Genomic DNA, 17,417 nt, shown 5'->3' with positions numbered 1-17,417 from the left:
TTTTTGTTCTTTCTGAAAGTATATATTAAGTGTTGATGTAGCTCTTTGTGCACATGAATCATTTTTCTTTAGGATAGGGACCCCAAAAGCACTAACTAGCACAAATTTAAGGGCAATTTGTAACAACTTTTTGTAGGACCATCTCTTGAAAAGCTAACTCGGCTGAAAGCCAGGGTTGATCTCCACCATCCCCCACTTCATTTCTTCCCCTCATTTCCCTAACGATGGCAAAATCAGATTTTGAAAGTGTTATTCTTCAAGGTTCCTCAGCCAACTTTGGAGAACAGTATGCAACAGCCTCTGCAACAGTGAGGAAGATCTTGTCTTCACCAAGCAAAGCCGCAAAATTTGATGTGTGGAGCTTGTCTATTACTATTGGCCCAGGATTTGCCAGAACAAGCTGCTCAAAATGGTGCTTTCTTTGGTAAGATATTTGTCACATGATATCATTTAGAATTGTTAGAGTAGATGGTTTCATATTACCTGAACATCTCTTTTCTGAAGACTTCTAAATAACTCTTCAAGTGCATGGATGCCGCTTGTGTCTATGTCTGTGACAGCTGCAATAGACACAGTTTGAGAACAATGATATGAAATTGTATACTTACTATAGGAAAATGTAACAAAGGAAAAAAAAATTGTGGACACTCACGTGACATCTCTACTATCAAAAATTGGATTCTTGTTTGGTAGTCTACTTTCACTTGTTCTTCCTCATCCATCAGCCATCTTAATATCCTGCAAGAGAAAACGTTAGTCATTGATTAATAAATAGGTTTCAAAATTACCAAAACAAGGAAATAGGTTGTCAGTGAAGTTATCATCATTTAAGAGTAATATTGTAAATGGTAAGAGAGAAACAATCTAATTCAGTAGAATAGTTCGATATTTGATACTGATTGTGTTATTTTCCTGGTACATCAACATTGAAACTTCATACAATAGGTAGCACGGACAATGATACGGAAACTAGACACGGAAACTTCGATATATGTAGTCTCCAAAATGTAGGACACAAGGACACAAATCTATATATTAGATCATTATGTATTTACATCGTCAAAATCATCTATAAACAAGATTAGTCAAATATAATAATCTAAATATGTTATCGTCTAACACAAAAATGAATCTAATCTACCTAATATCCAAAAAGCAAAAAAGTAGTGATTATATAAGATTTGTTCCTTATTTCTATAATCATAATAGATACTTATGTAATAAGTTTACAAGTTTGAGTTTTTTAGAAAACCATTAGATTTGTGGTTATTAACATTGTGTTGGAGTCATATCAAAATCATGTCAGAGACAGGAAAATGTCTTTGACATTTCACCAATATGTGTATCGTGTGAGTATTGTACATGTGTCGGTGTTCGATCGATACGTATCAGACATGTCCGAGCTCCATAGATATCTAGTATCAGTGGTATTTTCAGAACAATATAACAGTTCTCTGATCACTTTAGATTATTAAGACAACAATTCAGAAGTAAAAAACTGTACATGATGGATTCTTTAATTTTTGTTGAATATAAATGCCTGGATAACAGTTCTAGTCAGTTATAGCTTGAAAAGTACAAAGAAGGAACAATTTTACCTTTCTTTAACATAGTTGGAATTAGAAAAATATATTGCAGAATCAACTCTGATGATGAGTAAACCAGGAACTCTTGTGGCTTCAGGGTATTGTTGGATGTTTCTGTAGACAGTAGTCCTAGGGATCTTCCCCAGAATTGCAGTTCGTGGCCTAGTAACTTGTAATAGGATCTTTGCAAAGGATATAGAGACCTACCACAAGAACATCTAAATTAATATTACCTATCAGAAAGCACATTAACATTATGCAGCATAGGATAACTTTGTCTCAGTACTTACTGCAATTAAAAGTCCTATTTCAACTGATGCAAAAACAACCCCAAAAAATGCTCCCATGCAAGCAACAAAGTCAAACTTATCAATCTTCCATATCAAAATCGCTGCTTTATAGTCCACAAGGTTGATGACAGCAGAAATAATGATTGTAGCAAGAATGGCATTTGGAGTGTATTCGAAAAGAGGTGTGAGGAATTGCAAGGTTAAGAACACAACAACAGACATGACAATATTAGATACAGCAGTTTCGCAGCCAGCCATGTAGTTTACTGCTGACCGAGAGAAAGAACCTGTAGTTAGCAAGAGATTAGTCCATAACCTATGAAAAATTAGCATAGAATCCATGTGCATGCATTTTGTTTTCATGATTAATTATGAAACAAACTACCATAAAATTATTATTAGAGTAAATTAGACTTTATTCATTCCTTGCAGTTTCTCCTTTCCCCAAATAACCCTACCAACCTTTTTTCTTGGGTGTAGTTACTTAACCCTTACAATCTTGTTTTCTAGTCAAAAAAATTAATTTTTCAGATAACTTTTAACATTAAGACAGCAGTTTATGTTACACCACTTCTTTAGGCTGCTTTCGAACGAGGAATTTTGAAATTTCAGAGAATTTTTAAGTGTTTGAAATATGAAATTTCACATTCTTAGTTTGTATGACATTTAATTTCTACAAAATGAAAGTTTAATTTTAAATATATACTTGAGTGATTGAAATTTTAATAATAAACTTTATGAAAATAAATATTTAGTCAATTTTTAAATATATTCTAGTTAAGATATATAATGTTTAATAATTTAAAAGTACAAAGTTTGACCCTTTCTTATTTAGATGGACATTAAGAAGAGTGATGTGTACTAAAAAAACAGAAAGAAGTAAAGAGAAAAAAAAAAAAAAAAAAAAAGAGAGAGAGAGAGAGAGAGAGGACTGGTTCAGGGAAGAAGAAAAGAGAAAAAAGAAATAGTATGGGAAATGAAAAGAGAGTTGAAGGTAAGAGTATTTCAAATTCTTTTGTTCATTTGAAGGTAGTGTTTAACATTTTACAATTTTAAGTAATCAAAACATTCATAAATTTCTACAACTTCAAATTGTTCTTAAATTTTTTTTGTCCAAACAACATATTTTACAAAAAAAAACATATTAAATTCTTTCAAAAAAACAAAGTACTCTCTTAGAAGTACCTTCTCAACCTATCCCATAAAAAGTTGTTACTTTTTTACACATTTACTCTTGGAAAGCTAAACCTTTGAAGGGGGATTAGGTTGAGAAAAAGAACTACAATGAAGAAAAAGCTAGTTATCCAGTTATACGGAATTTGAAGAGGGCTAACTGATAGCAAGAAACAATGAGGGGTATTCTGAAATAAGTAAAATACATGGAATAAAGTGTAATTTTCCCAAACAATCATACTTCTCTTCTCTCTTTTTCATCATTTTTATTGCGAATTATATGCTTATATCAGCTAAAAGAAAAGCATTATAATTTCTTTCATTAGCTGTGACCACATGCATGCTTCTTACAGCAAAGAATATATTTGAACTTACCAGTTGCCACATAACAGGAAGTGAATGAACCAACAACATTCATAGCACCTAATGCCACCATTTCTTTGTTTCCATCTAATTGATAGTCCTTCATGGAAGCAAATGTTCTTCCAATTGCTGTAGCTTCCTGATAACAAAAATGAAAGAGTTCATAACAACACATAAAACACATATAAGTAAATGGAAAAGTATTCTTCATATGAGGATAATTTTGCTTACAGTCAATGCTATCATGCCAGCCACGATGCCAATTCTGAAACCTTTCCCAAGGTAATCACCAGTAAAATAAATTTCCTTCACAGATGAAGGACTGATGCCACTCTTTATCTTTTTTACCTTCACACATCAATAGAAAAAAAAAAAGCTTTACCACTGTTGCAATTAGTTAGTCCTATCAACTTAGTACAGTTTTGAATTAGCATTTGCCTTGCTATAAAATCATTATTATCTTAGTTTTCTGCTAATGCATTTAATCATATGACCACAGGTACAATCTACCATATTTAGCATGAGAAAGGTAATATATATGTATATATGTATACTTACAATTGCAACACCATGCTTGTCTGCACGTGTTAAGTATACAAAAAGAGTAGAGAGAATAACAGATATCAACGGGGCAATTGCTGGCACCCAGAAGAATCTCGGGTTCTTCTTTCCCTGATCCATGTATCATCATAAAATAATGAGAAAATAATTTACGATCTCCATAATCTGTTTTCAGGAATATATAGCCAGATGAATTAGTGAGCTTACAATATACTTGGCAAACAGAAGAAAAGCCAGAAAAACAGCTCCAATTACTATAGTTTGCCAATTCCACTGCATTATCATAGAAACTGATCAGTTTTAGTGTTACATGCATCTTCAGTACTAACTTTTGTGTGCAGGTCTAGAGAGGAAAAGAGAAAGCATACACCATGATGGGCTGATGACAGAACTGAGTACATCACAGAGATAACATCAGTTTTCTTTGTGAATTTTTTAATCCCAAGGAAGCCCTTAAGCTGTTGAAGGGCAATCGTGATGGCAGCTCCTCCCATAAAGCCAACAATTGCAGCATGAGATAGGAAATCAATCAGAAATCCCAACCTGATCAAAAGATCCACCAATACCAAGGTGAATTAACAATAGAGAATTTCATTTGGATGATGGTGGCACTAGCACATGTACAAACATCATGTTAGGAAGAAAGTGTCATACCTTAAAACCCCAAGTGTTGCTTGAGTAATCCCCGCAAAGAAAGTGGCAGTAAAAGCAAGTCTTCGATAGTCTATTGGGTTAGCAATAGGATCTATCTCACTCTGAAGTAAAGTCCCCAACAAGAGAGAAACCACTGCCACTGGTCCTATTGCAATGTCACGAGAACTACCCATGACAGCATAAATCAGTGGTGGAACAAAGCTGGAGTCTGTAAGAGATATAAGAAAAGAAACAAAATCTCAATCCAATATCCAAAGAATAGTAAACACATAGGGAAGTTGAGCTGTTAATGAGAGATGAGTCTTACATAATCCATACTCTGGATCTAAATTTGCAAGCTTTGCATATCCAATGTCCTGTTTTCCAAGGAAAATATTACAATCCAAAACCTTCCGAATGGGCTAAGAAGTAGGCTAAGATATATCATTCTATTGTTCTTCAAAAGCTAAAAATGGCCATATTATGCCAAATTCACCTGAGGAATGCAGAGACTTGCAATAGTTAGACCAGCAATAAGATCCCCTCTAAGTTTTGTGAGATTATAGGTTCTCCCCCAGCTAAGTATGGGGAAAATGGCTTCAATGCCAAGGATGAGCTTCCGGGACTTAGTTTGATCCTTGAAGGGCCGTAGTGGATCATCTGCAAAAAATGTTTCTTTTACAGTGGATTGGAATTCCCTGAAAAGGTTTTGCCGCGGAGGAATTCCAACCTTGTGTACATATGGTTCTTGGACATTTGAAGATGACAAACTTCTCGCATGTGGCTCTTTTGTTTCAAGATTTTCATCAGTTGAACCACCCATTGAGGACATCAGCAATGACTTTCAGCTGTAACACTGGGAGAAAATTTTATATCTGAGTAATGGAACAGTTTAACCGAAGCACTGAATCCCAACAAAAATATATTGTTCATGTTGAATTCAAGACAGCCTCGTACAAGGCTACTTCAATTCTAGTAGATTTTGTTTCTGAAGCATACCATGATGCTTGCAGCTCTGGTGTTCATCCCAAAAGAATATCAGACACATAAGGTCCTCTATAGGATTTGAGGTGTGCACTTATGATAAAGTGACCTCACTAACTGAGCAATAACTTAAAAAATGTTAACCAACCTGAATTAAAGGGTGAGAATGCAGAGAGAATGGTGAAGTTGACTGGTTGAATAGTTAAAGACTTCTTCAACAAAAAGACTGCCGTGAAGCTAGTTTGGATTATATTACTTCAAGTCAAAAGTTAAGGTCAAGCTGAAACATAAAACGTACCACAATAAGGTGTGAACCAGAATCAAATGCACGTCAGTGTTATGCATGATTAAGAAAAAGAAACTAAACTAAAACATAAGAATATTAAATTCCAACCAGACAATCCATGAATGCTAATTCAGGTTCGCAGGTAACAATCAGTAGTTTGTTTCGTAAGAAGAATGGAGGAGAAGTAATATATAGTATGAGAAGGTATAACTAGCAGGTACTACAAATTAGTATAATATTATTAAATTATATGACAACTTGCAATGGCTGGTGCTTACTTAAAAACCAACGATTCCAAAAGGTAAAAAATGGAAAGAAGTTGAAATGTGGTCCTCAACAACTAGGTATACAAATAGAAGCCTTTATGTTGGTTTCCTATGTCAAACATCAATATTGGTTTAATCACAACGAAAGCGTGGGGTATATTGGGACAACAGCATGTGGGATATAAACTAATAGAATCCGACAAATCAGTTTGGAATTTAGGAAGTCGATGGTGAAAATTATTATGAGGGATAGGTGTGATTGAGAATCTTCAAATTAACTTATTTTTACATATAAAACCTTTATCAACCAAAAACTAAATGAGTCGTGTGACTCAATTAACAACACAAGCTGAGTATGTGGGAAGGACTTAAGTTGAAAAATGTGAGGAATTTTACTGTGTTAGAAATTTCACATCGACTAAAAATAAAATCATAATATCATCTTCCATACTCGTTTTGGACTAAGAATAAAATCATAATTTCATCTTCCATACTCGTTTTGTGAAGTTGAGTTAAACATAAAGAGTCTCCAACTAAGAATTAGTCTCATTATAGCTCAAAGGATCAAACTTGTGGAGATACCTCAGAATTCCACCTAAAAGGTCAAGCTCTAATTACTATGAGAACAAAAACAAAAGGTCATGAAACTGTAGATACAAAATAAGTTAACCAAAGACACATTAAATTTTAAAATTTGTTTATCTATGGACACATGATTATCAAATGTCTTCTGTTACTGTTGCTTCACAGAAGTAATAATCAAGGTTATGCTTTCAAATGTCATTCTGGAGAGAAAGAATAAAAAGGAATCAAATTCTTAAACCTTAATGAAGTTCCAGAACGCCATTGGAAATAATAAAAAAAAAATGACAAGCAGAATCATGTTTGACCGTTCAACAGAATCATCACAATCTACCATCCAATATAATAATGTGAAGTAAGATACACAATCGTTAACGTGGCGCCACAACATTAAACTTTTAGTGTTCACTTTATATAAGCACATACACACAACGGAGAGGAATTGGACACATCCTTCAATGAGAACAAGACAGAACCAAAACATGACCTTTTTTCAAACCCTCAAGAACCACTAAGTGTCTATTCAAAAATCATAACGAGTTTGAAGAATAAAGTCCAACTCAAAAACTAACCTCTCTTTCTAAACTTCTCACGCAAGCCATTGAAAGTGGAGGATCCCAATCTCACCCTGTCACAATTTCGTCGAAGCACAAAGTAAAACAAAATAGAAAAAATGACGAAAAGGGGAAAAGATATATATATTTATATGTATCTCTACACATAAAGAGAGAGTACCCGGAAACAGTTATAGCTTGGTTTTCAATTCTCCACAATCGATGGTTCTCGTGTGTCTTCACAAAAGACTCGATTTTTCTTTTGAAACTTTGAAAACCGTCGATGGAAAGTGGCACTTAAATTAAAGAAACCACGTAGCCCAATTCCTGTCCAGGTTCTATGAACATTATCTCGTTAAAGGATTTTCCTTTTTGTTCTCCAGCCAGGCCGTGTTTGGTTGCGAAAATTAAAAAAACGAAGAGAGAAAAAGGGAGCACGAAATGTGACACCATATCTTTACGAGGGAAAATTATATTGAGATTTGAATAGCTGGTTGTTTTAATGCATAAAACAGAGGAAATCTGAAAAGTTGTTGATGTTTTTAATGTTTATAAATGTCGAACGTAGGTGAAGTAGAAACCGATGTGGAGTTCAGAGTTAGAGGCACACACTTGTTTGTAGGCTGTGGAGGTAACCATAATTGAAAAGTCAAAAGTGCAAAAGAGTCTTCCTTTGTTTTGCGTACGTTTGGTGATGCTTCTTTGGGTTTCGCGGGTGGCCCTACACGTGCAACACTCTAGGAAAATGCTGAATGAAGCCGCTTTCACGATCACATTCATTCTGCTTCCACTTTGCAAGGAGATTATTTTTTTTCTACGTAATGTAGTAAAATACTATGCTTTTATTTATATTTCTCTATATATGGATCGGATTTATCAACTCATATCTAATTTCATAAACAAGGATTTCAATCGACTTATATTGGGATCTCCTACATTAATTTTACAACAATTCATATCAACATTCGGAGATGAACTGTTGAGACTTTTAAGTGTATTAAGATAGTACCATTAAGTTAATAGTTCAAAATTTAATCTTGAAGTTTTTGTGAATTAATAGAGAAGATATATATATATATATATATATATATATATATATATATATATATATATATAATTATATAATTTTTTTAAGGTGTATTAACAAACCGATAATTGAGGAATAAGGGTGATTTTAAACTCTTATTTACAACCTCACAAATAACACTAATATTTGACTTATTGCTTACTAAAATACTATTAAATTAATAATTGCATGTAATATTTATTTTGAAACTTGACATACTCGTCATAATTTTATCTTTAAAAAACATTTAATGAATTAATAGAGAGAATCTTTACAATAGGAATAATCAAAATGATAAGAAACTAATATAATTAGGAAGAATCACCACTAAATGGTAATGAAAATAGAACAATTGCAAATAATTTTTGCACTCCTCTACATCAATAAGATAAACTTCTACAATATTTTTGCACATAAACAATAAATAAGAGAATAACTTTTCTCAATTAATTTTACCTAAATTGATAAGAAATCTAGAAGTTAAAGAAAGAAATAAAAAATATTATAATAAAGATAAATTTATTTTATTTCAAAAATTGATTGATTGAAAATGATTCCTAACTTCATAATATTACAAGGTATCATATTTTCAAAAAGATAAAGATTAAAAAAAATAAAGAAAAGTAGAGACGATAATGTTAAGAAAAATAGAAAATAAGAAAAATAAAGAGGATTTTACCTCATTCTATATAAAGATGAATTCACACAATTTCCACATATAGAATTTTATTTCCCATCTCATCAAAATGTAAATAAGAAATATTGTCGGTGTTTGGTAAAGCACAAGTAAAAGAAAGTTTAAGAGAAATACTTTACTGAAAACATGAGAACAAACTCATTTGTACAAGTGAAACATGCTTTTATATAATGAGAAAACACAAGTAACAAAAATAAATATAATAGAAAATTAAAATGTTAAACCTACCATAAATTGATAACAAAAAATTGAAAGATATCAAAGATATCTCTAACACCCCATTTTCAAAGTGGGCATGAAGATTATTAAAGCTCAACTTGAAAGTAGTAGGTTCGAAAAGTAATTAGATGGAGAACCTTGAGAAATTGGAGAACATTAAGAATTGGAGAACCTTGAGAAATTGGAGAGCATTGAGAAATGGGAGAACATTGAGAAATTAGAGAACCTTATGAAATTGGAGAACCTTGAGAAATTGGAGACATTTGATGCTTTTTTTTAAAGCTCCGATATAGAAGGTATTGATCAGAAAATTGTACAATCAAATCTCCATTGCTGAAAAATTGTACAATCAATTTTCGTGCTTGATAATTGTTAGCAACAAGAAAGAGATATAAAAGAATACGCACATCATTTTTTGTTTTAAGATGAAGAAATAAAGGGTAAGGAGAAGCAAAACTTGTCATGTGTAAAGTGGTGAAGAGAAGGTAATAACGGAAGATGTGGAAGGTGTATTTCATCATACTATGTTAGTGTTTGATAAAACATAAGTAAGAGGAAGTTTAAGAGAAATACTTTATTGAAAGTATGAGAACAAGTTCATTTAAAACCCATGGCGAGTTTTTCTTCCCCTAATCCTTTATTTCTTCATCTTGAAAAAAGAAACGATGTGAAAATTCTTTTATATCTCTTTCTTGTTGATAACAATTATCAACCATGGATATTAGATTGTACAATTTTCTAATCAATGCCTCTTAGATATCGAAGCTTTGAAAAAAAAAGCATCAATTTTCTTCAATTTATCAACAATGTTCTCAATTTCTTAAGGTTCTCCATTCAAATACTTTCCAAACATGTTACTTTTAAGTTGTGCTTTCATAATCTCCATGTCCATCTTAAGAGGGTTGTATAGATATCTTTGATATCTCTCAGTTTTCTGTTATGAGTTTATGTTAGATTTTATATTATAATTTTCTGTTATGAATTTCTATTATGTTATTATTATTTTTTTTATTTTCTCTTTATATACAAGCATGTTTCACTTATGTAAATGAACTTGTTCTCATATTTTCAATAAAGTATTTCTTTTAACATTTTTTTTACTTGTGTTTTATCGATGTTAGTATTTGATGAAATACAAATAAAAGAAAATTTAAGAAAAACACTTGATAAAAAATACAAACATGTAACGTAACAAGTTCGTTTACGTAAATATAAACATGATTGTATATAGAAAATAATAACGTAATTGAAAATCATAAAAGAAAATTATAGTATAAAACCTAACCTAAACTCATAATAGAAAAATGAAAGATATCAAAGATATCTCTGACAAATATAATAAGTATTGTGAGGCAATATTTTCATCATCATATAACCGAATATTTATGAAGGTGAGAGTCATCCCATACTTGCAGCAATCAATTTGGCAATACATTGGAACCAGCAAGTTGTAATTGTCAACAACCCCATTGAAATAACTTTGTATACAATTTGACTTTGGCCTCTTAAATCGGTTCAATAAATAAAGAGATATAATTGCAAAGCAACAACCTCTGACCTTATGTTCAGAAAAAAGTTGAAAGAACATTGTAGCTGTAGCAGCAGCAACAGTTATCGAAATCCTATAAATTAAATACATTATAAGGTATTTTTAACCGAGAGCATTAACTGTTACGTGATTAAATATATTTGTACAATATCTTACAAAACAAATATTTGTAATTTATCAGTAAACTAGTAAACCGATCAGGGAATAAGTTAACCCAAAGTTGTTAGGCCAGATAACTAAGTGGTATTAGTTGAAGTTGTTAAGTTAATTTATTAAATTATACGTTTTCATTTAAATCATTTGTTAAAGTTGTAAACAAATTAATTAGTAGCTAAAAGTTGTATAACTAATAAGTTAATGAAATATAATTGCCTATACAATTTTATTCTTTAACAAATAAAAGTAATTTTTTTATTTATTAACTGTAGAATCTGTAACATCCCATTTAAATAATAACCTTAATTTAAATGAAATGTCACACAAATAAAAGAGAAACAAAGCCATGGACTATAACGTTACTCCTTACAAATATCTAGAAGGAATCAGGAAAGGATTAAGGCACACCACGATGTCAGTTACAAAATGAAGTAAGAGATTGACAGTAATTCAAATAAACTCCAGACAAGACAATACATGGGCCTTAGTCCTAAATGAAAGCTGAAATCCAACCAAGAGAAGCTACGCAGCGGAATCACCGTTTTCCTGTTGACCACGAGGAGTTCTCGCATATGCTCACATCAATAAATTGATGATCATCGCAAAAAGAGAAAATCACACACATAACAATCAAACAAGCAAAGGGTAAGCTAGAGTAAACATGATTTATCATACAGTCACTTACAATTTCATAATCCAATATGCACACGTCAACCAATCATGTTATGACTTGCAAACAATACACTACGACTCATGACACGACTCGAATACATATAATTAGTCGAATTCAGCGGATGCTTGCACTTGTTGTGGTCTTTACTGCTCTACTAAGCTAATTGTTACATGTGTTTCATCCCCACGCACAAGGTTAGCCCTTAAAGTGTTTCATGCCTCTTGCTACTCTCACCACTTGAGTTAGTACGCTCTATGTGAGACTAACTGACTCTTTAGAGTGTCAGGATGCAATCCTTACCTTGAATCCTTACTAAATTATATAAATGAGGTACTACCATGAACTCCCACTAATAGGGATCATGGAATTACGTCCTGACCAACTGAGGCACCACCATGAGATCTCACCTAGAAATTCATGGAATTACACCCTAACCAATGAGGCACCACCACGAAACTATCATGGAATTACGTCCTAACCACACACAACTCATGTTCCACCAACCAAGTATGTACTATCATGCCTACCAAACTCATGCCAACTTTTATAACCAACATTCATCCATATTCCATACCAAAATCATACCAAACTCATCATATTCAACCCATGAATCATTTTATACATGCAACTTCGCTCAAAACATGCTTTAACACAATAATCCAACTAAATATGTGACATTTATCCAAGAACAAAGAAGTAATAGAACAAAACACATCCTTCCCCAGCTCCTCGCTCAAGCAAAAAGGTCTCGCTCAGACGAGAGGGTTCTCTCACTCAGGCGAGCTCCTTTTGCCTAGGCGAGAGCTCGAAAAGGGGAACAATGGCTTCCTGCGATTTCTCGCTTAGGCGAGCCCTCCTCGTCTGAGCGAGACTGCATCTCGCTCAAAACGGAGACTCATCGCTTAAGCGACAACTCGAGTAGGAAATCTTGGCGAGCCTCTATTAGTCTTGCCGAGGTGAGACGTACTTGCTTGGGCGAGAAAACAAGTGCTCACCATTGTTCTCTCGTGCAACAGTCCAATAAACACAACCTAAACAGCTCAACAAGGCATTTCATAAGCTCATAGTGGCATACAACCCATACAATCGTGAAATACCATCAAAGCAAGCATAAAAACTGAAGATCAAGCAGAACCCTAACTTCCCTTACCCGAAAAGAGCTACTAAGGGGAATCTTGAGTACCAACAAAGAAGCACCACAACTCCTCGGGCAGTTTCGCGAGCTGAAAGATTGTGGTATGGATTAAGCATGTGAACCAGGGTGAATCTTAACTGGACTACGAACAACAAACCAGAGAATAAAGGTATGAGTTGGAGGCTAACTTACATGGAGGAAGAACGATGTGGGACAAGCTTGCTACAACGTAGAGACAAACCCTAGCAAAGGTTTTGTGAAGAGAGAAAGAGAGTGTGAAAGTATTGTTTTTGCAAAAATGACAAAAGTGAGAGGGGTTTGGCTACCTTAGGGGCCTTGGACACCCTATGGGTCAGCCCTTAGGCCCATTAGGTTTTGGGACAACCCTTTAAATATTGGGGATAAAATAAGAGGACCTTATAGAACCTCTGGTAAATTTTTGTTTACCCAAACACTAGTGAAAACATCACATGTGTTTTACTATTTCTTTATTTTTTTATGATAATAAAAAATAATAAAATTATTATTATTATTAAATTAAATATAAATAATTTTATAATTTTATTGGAAATAATTTTTATTTATTTTGTATGTAATTTTATAATTAAAAAAATAGTTAAATGTAAAAAAAATAATCAAATCAAATCAAATGATTAAATTTAAAAATACAGTTGCTTATGATAAAATTGCTAAAATAATTATTTTAATTTTAAAATATATTTAAAGAATAAATTGAAAAAAAAATGTAAACATAAAAAAGACTTCCAATAACCAAGTGGTATTAGTTGAATTTGTTAAATTAATTTATTAATTTTTAAGTTTTTATTTAAATTATTTGTTAAAGTTGAAAACTAATTAATTAGTAGCTCAAAATTGTATAACCAATAAGTTAAGGAAATTTATACAATTTTATTCTTTAGCAAATAAAACTAATTTTTTATTTATTAAAATACTGTACAACCTCTTTTAGCTTTTTTTTACTCAAACATGTGTTTATTTTTTTATAATAATGAAAAATAAAAAAATTATTATTATTATTATAAAATTAAATATACATAAGTTTTATAATTTTATTATAAATAAAATGATTAAATTTTTTAAAAAATAATTAATTTAAAAATTAAAATTGATAAAATAATTATTTTAATTTTAGAAAACTGTATTTAAACGATAAATATACAAAAAAATTTAGATAAAAGAAATGGAAACCTTCATTTATACTATTGAAAACATAAACATAAACATTATGCGTATGTTCATATTTTTGTGATAAAAGTAATTAGATTATAATTATAAAAATAAATATAAAAAAAATAATTTTTATTATCTAATTATAGATAACTTTTATTTATTTTTTAGATGATTTTTATTTATTTAATTTAAAAAAAAAGGCTTAAATATCTTTTTCATCCTCATTTTCGTAGTGTTTGTTGCAGATGGTCTTCATTTTTACCAAATGTTTTAAATGATCCTCATTTTCGTAGTATTTGTTGCGGATGGTCCTCATTTTTACCAAATGTTTAAAATGGTCCTTATTTTCGCAACTCGTGTTTAATTTAGTCATTTTCTGTGATGCCGTTTAAATCAGTAACGGAGTACTATACAAGTGGTACTGTTTGTATTACATTATATTGGGGTATATTACATGTACTATACAGGTGGATTATTAACATTAGCTCTTCAATTTGGGGCAAAAATTTTCCAATTAGGTCGCGCTGCAATTAGGGATTGACGAGTATAGGCGATTTCTTCATCAATTGGGGTTAGGGTTTTCATAATTTTGTTTTGGGGTTTGTTTGTGGTTGGAATGTTGTGATATTCTCTCCACAGTTACAAATCGGGGTTAATCCCCCAATTTCTCGTTGAACCACCAACATTGTACGAATTGCTACAACACTGTTGCCTCCAACGATTACAATCAGAGGTAAAGGAAGAAGATTGGACCGTGACATGGGATTGCAGGAAGAAGAAAATTGCAACAACACAAATTGGGAATGGAGGAAGAAGATTGCAGCAACTGACCAACAATTCATTTTCAAAACCCTAGTTCACCTATTTATCCCTAAATATCTAATTACTACACCTGTACAGTACACGTAATACACCCCAGTACAATGTAATACAAACAATGCCACTTGTACAATGCCTTGTTATTGATTTAAACAGCGTCACAGAAAAGGACTAAATTAAACACGAATTGCGAAAATGAGGACCATTTTAAATATTTGGTAAAAATGAGGATCATCCGCAACAAACACTATGAAAATGAGGACCATTTTAAACATTTGGTAAAAATGAGAACCATCCGCAATAAACACTACGAAAATGAGGACGAAAAAGGTATTTAAGCCTTAAAAAAATAGTTAAATTTGAAAAAACAATTAAGTTTAAAAAATCTGTTAAATTAAAGTTGTAGCTTAAAGAAAAGAAGCGAAAAAAGTGAACACCAAATAAATCATTATATATATATATATATATATATATATATATTAATTCACACTTTCTATTTTTTATTTCTTCTAATTATTTGTTTTGGCATAAAATTCATTTGCATCACCGATATATCTTATCATAACTTTTATACAACTATGTTCAAATGATGTATGTCAATTAAATAACTTTTCTATTTCACATTTTAATATTTCTATTTTTTTCATATTTTTATTTATTGTATATTTTTTCTTTCACATGAGAACGTTCAACACTCTCAATTTAAGTGTTCAATAACATAAATATTTATTTTACTAGGTAATATAAAAAAAATATCTTCTTTACTCTATTATTATTAATTTATGTTTCATTTGAAGAACTATTTTGTTTTACTAAAACAATTTTCGTTATTTCTCAACCATCGACTATGTTGATATTTGAATACTTTTCTGAGATCTCTAAAGTATTTTTCATTTTATCATATCCTTAATTATATATTTGTTTTCCTTTGGGCGATTTCATTCAATGGTCTTTCAAATTGTTTCTAAGACACACATTTGATAATTTTGTAATATTTTTATTTTTTGTTTATTTTTCTAATGTAAAATACCATTTTGATATATTTTATATAATTATTTTTTATTTTTTAACTCATATCATATTATAATTTTATCACTATAATTGTATAAATAAATTTTATTTACTATAATATAAAATTATAATGTAATTGCCATGAATTTCTTTTTAATACTATCCAACATATATTGAAGTTCAAAATCTAAATTAAAATTTTATTATTATTAGTTTAATATTTGTTCTTTGTGTTATTTTGATCAAGTGATGTATTATAACTTTTATTAGCGTATAAAAAAAAGAGTCATTATAATTGTATAAATAAATTTTATTTACTATAATATATAATTTTATTATAATTACCATGATTTTTCTTTTATCACTATCTAATATATATTGAAGTTCAAAAGATACAATATCTATTTTATTATTATTAGTTTAATATTTGTTCTTTGCGTTATTTTGATAGAGTGATATTATAACTTTTAAACTTTTATTAGTGTATAATAAAGAGATTCATTAGAATTTAAACAAATGAAGTAAACGGACATTTAAAATATATTTTAATTTGAATATTTTTTTTCCTTTTATATTATTTTAAAACAAATTTAAATTTTATCAACTAGAATTCTTTGAATTTTGCAAATTTAATAGATGTTTTGGTTTTCATGAAATTTTATTTGGTATTCTAATTTGAAATGTATACAATTATAATATAGTTTCTTTCTAAATATTTGATATCGAAGAAACAATCTTTCTCTTAATATTGAATATTTGATAATATTATGTTTCCTTTGTCGTAATTTTTTATTATTTTATAAAAATTAATTAATTAATATTGAAATAGTAAGAAAGTGGGTACGAGTATGAGTATGAGTATAAACTCGTTACCTGGTGGGGATAAGAATGAGACAAAAGTTTGATACTTGTTGGGTTTGGGTATGGGGATGAAGATGAATTTTTTTGATGGGACAAGTATAGGATATCGAAACTCGTCTCCGCCTCGCCTCGCCCCTTTGCCATCCATAAATAGAACCATTATTAAAAGAATATTTTATTACTAATATAATTTTATTACATTAATTATAAGTTTATGTGTAACATCCAATTTAATAATTGTTATGTACTAAACAAAATATCATCTAATGATAACACAAAACAGATAGTAGAAGGAGGTCAATATAGAGTATTAATACAGTCATTTCAAAACAACCATAATAATAAAAATTGTATTTACAAGACCACTAGAAATAGAGTTAAAAGATTTTCAACTCTAATCAAAACATAAGCCAACACTATACACCACTAGAGCCTACTTTGTTGTCTCACTGCCATCCATGAGAGGAGTACCTCACCTGCATCTTCCTCTGCTCACACAACTAAGGGATCATTGCAAAAGAAGTAACCAAGCACAAACACACATAACAACAAAAGGGTAAGCTAATGTGAATAAAAGGGTTCATACAATTAATTCATAATCATGTTATCAACTTCAAACCATAGCATAATAATTAAATTAATCCAACACTAATAGACAGTCAACGCTAGACTCAATTATCCGAATATATACAAGTGGAATCAGACCTCTTGGTGGTTCGCACCTGTGTGTGGTTTCCAAACTTTGCAGAGTTTGGCCTCAAG

The 17,417-nt window shown here is 30.9% G+C and overlaps 1 protein-coding gene across 4 annotated transcripts; it reads right to left on the bottom strand.

The window, feature by feature from the left end:
• On the bottom strand, positions 1-7,752 carry LOC114193223 (sulfate transporter 1.3). 4 transcript variants are annotated; one of them, XM_028082944.1, is made up of 16 exons: positions 7,460-7,752; positions 7,297-7,352; positions 5,739-5,870; positions 5,103-5,462; positions 4,935-4,983; positions 4,628-4,835; positions 4,342-4,516; positions 4,181-4,246; positions 3,971-4,084; positions 3,644-3,760; positions 3,425-3,551; positions 1,877-2,163; positions 1,599-1,789; positions 653-738; positions 484-560; positions 1-400 (listed from the first exon to the last, which is right to left on the bottom strand). In XM_028082944.1, exons 4-16 carry the CDS (start codon positions 5,436-5,438, stop codon positions 257-259), a joined length of 1,977 nt encoding a protein of 658 aa, XP_027938745.1. In that variant the 5' UTR covers positions 5,439-5,462; positions 5,739-5,870; positions 7,297-7,352; positions 7,460-7,752; the 3' UTR covers positions 1-256. The 4 variants fall into 4 exon arrangements, with proteins under 4 accessions (XP_027938745.1, XP_027938744.1, XP_027938747.1 ...); XM_028082943.1 differs by lacking the exons at positions 7,297-7,352; positions 7,460-7,752 and adding an exon at positions 5,985-6,085; XM_028082946.1 differs by lacking the exons at positions 5,739-5,870; positions 7,297-7,352; positions 7,460-7,752 and adding an exon at positions 5,606-5,707.
• Positions 7,753-17,417: the final 9,665 nt, after the last annotated feature.

The sequence above is a fragment of the Vigna unguiculata genome, chromosome 8, assembly GCF_004118075.2.
Source record: "Vigna unguiculata cultivar IT97K-499-35 chromosome 8, ASM411807v1, whole genome shotgun sequence".
In the NCBI taxonomy this organism is placed as follows: domain Eukaryota; kingdom Viridiplantae; phylum Streptophyta; class Magnoliopsida; order Fabales; family Fabaceae; genus Vigna; species Vigna unguiculata.
Note: the sequence above shows the minus strand (reverse complement) of the source record. Positions and strands in the feature narration are given on the sequence as shown.

Bases quoted from the DNA above. Each gene is read 5' to 3' on its own strand.
- LOC114193223 (XM_028082944.1), bottom strand. From the start codon at position 5,438: ATGTCCTCAATGGGTGGTTCAACTGATGAAAATCTTGAAACAAAAGAG. The intron at 3,552-3,643 runs GTAAGCAAAATT...TTTTGTTATCAG, and splicing joins CTGGCATGATAGCATTGACT to GAAGCTACAGCAATTGGAAG. The intron at 2,164-3,424 runs GTAAGTTCAAAT...TGCTAACTACAG, and splicing joins TTCCTGTTATGTGGCAACTG to GTTCTTTCTCTCGGTCAGCA.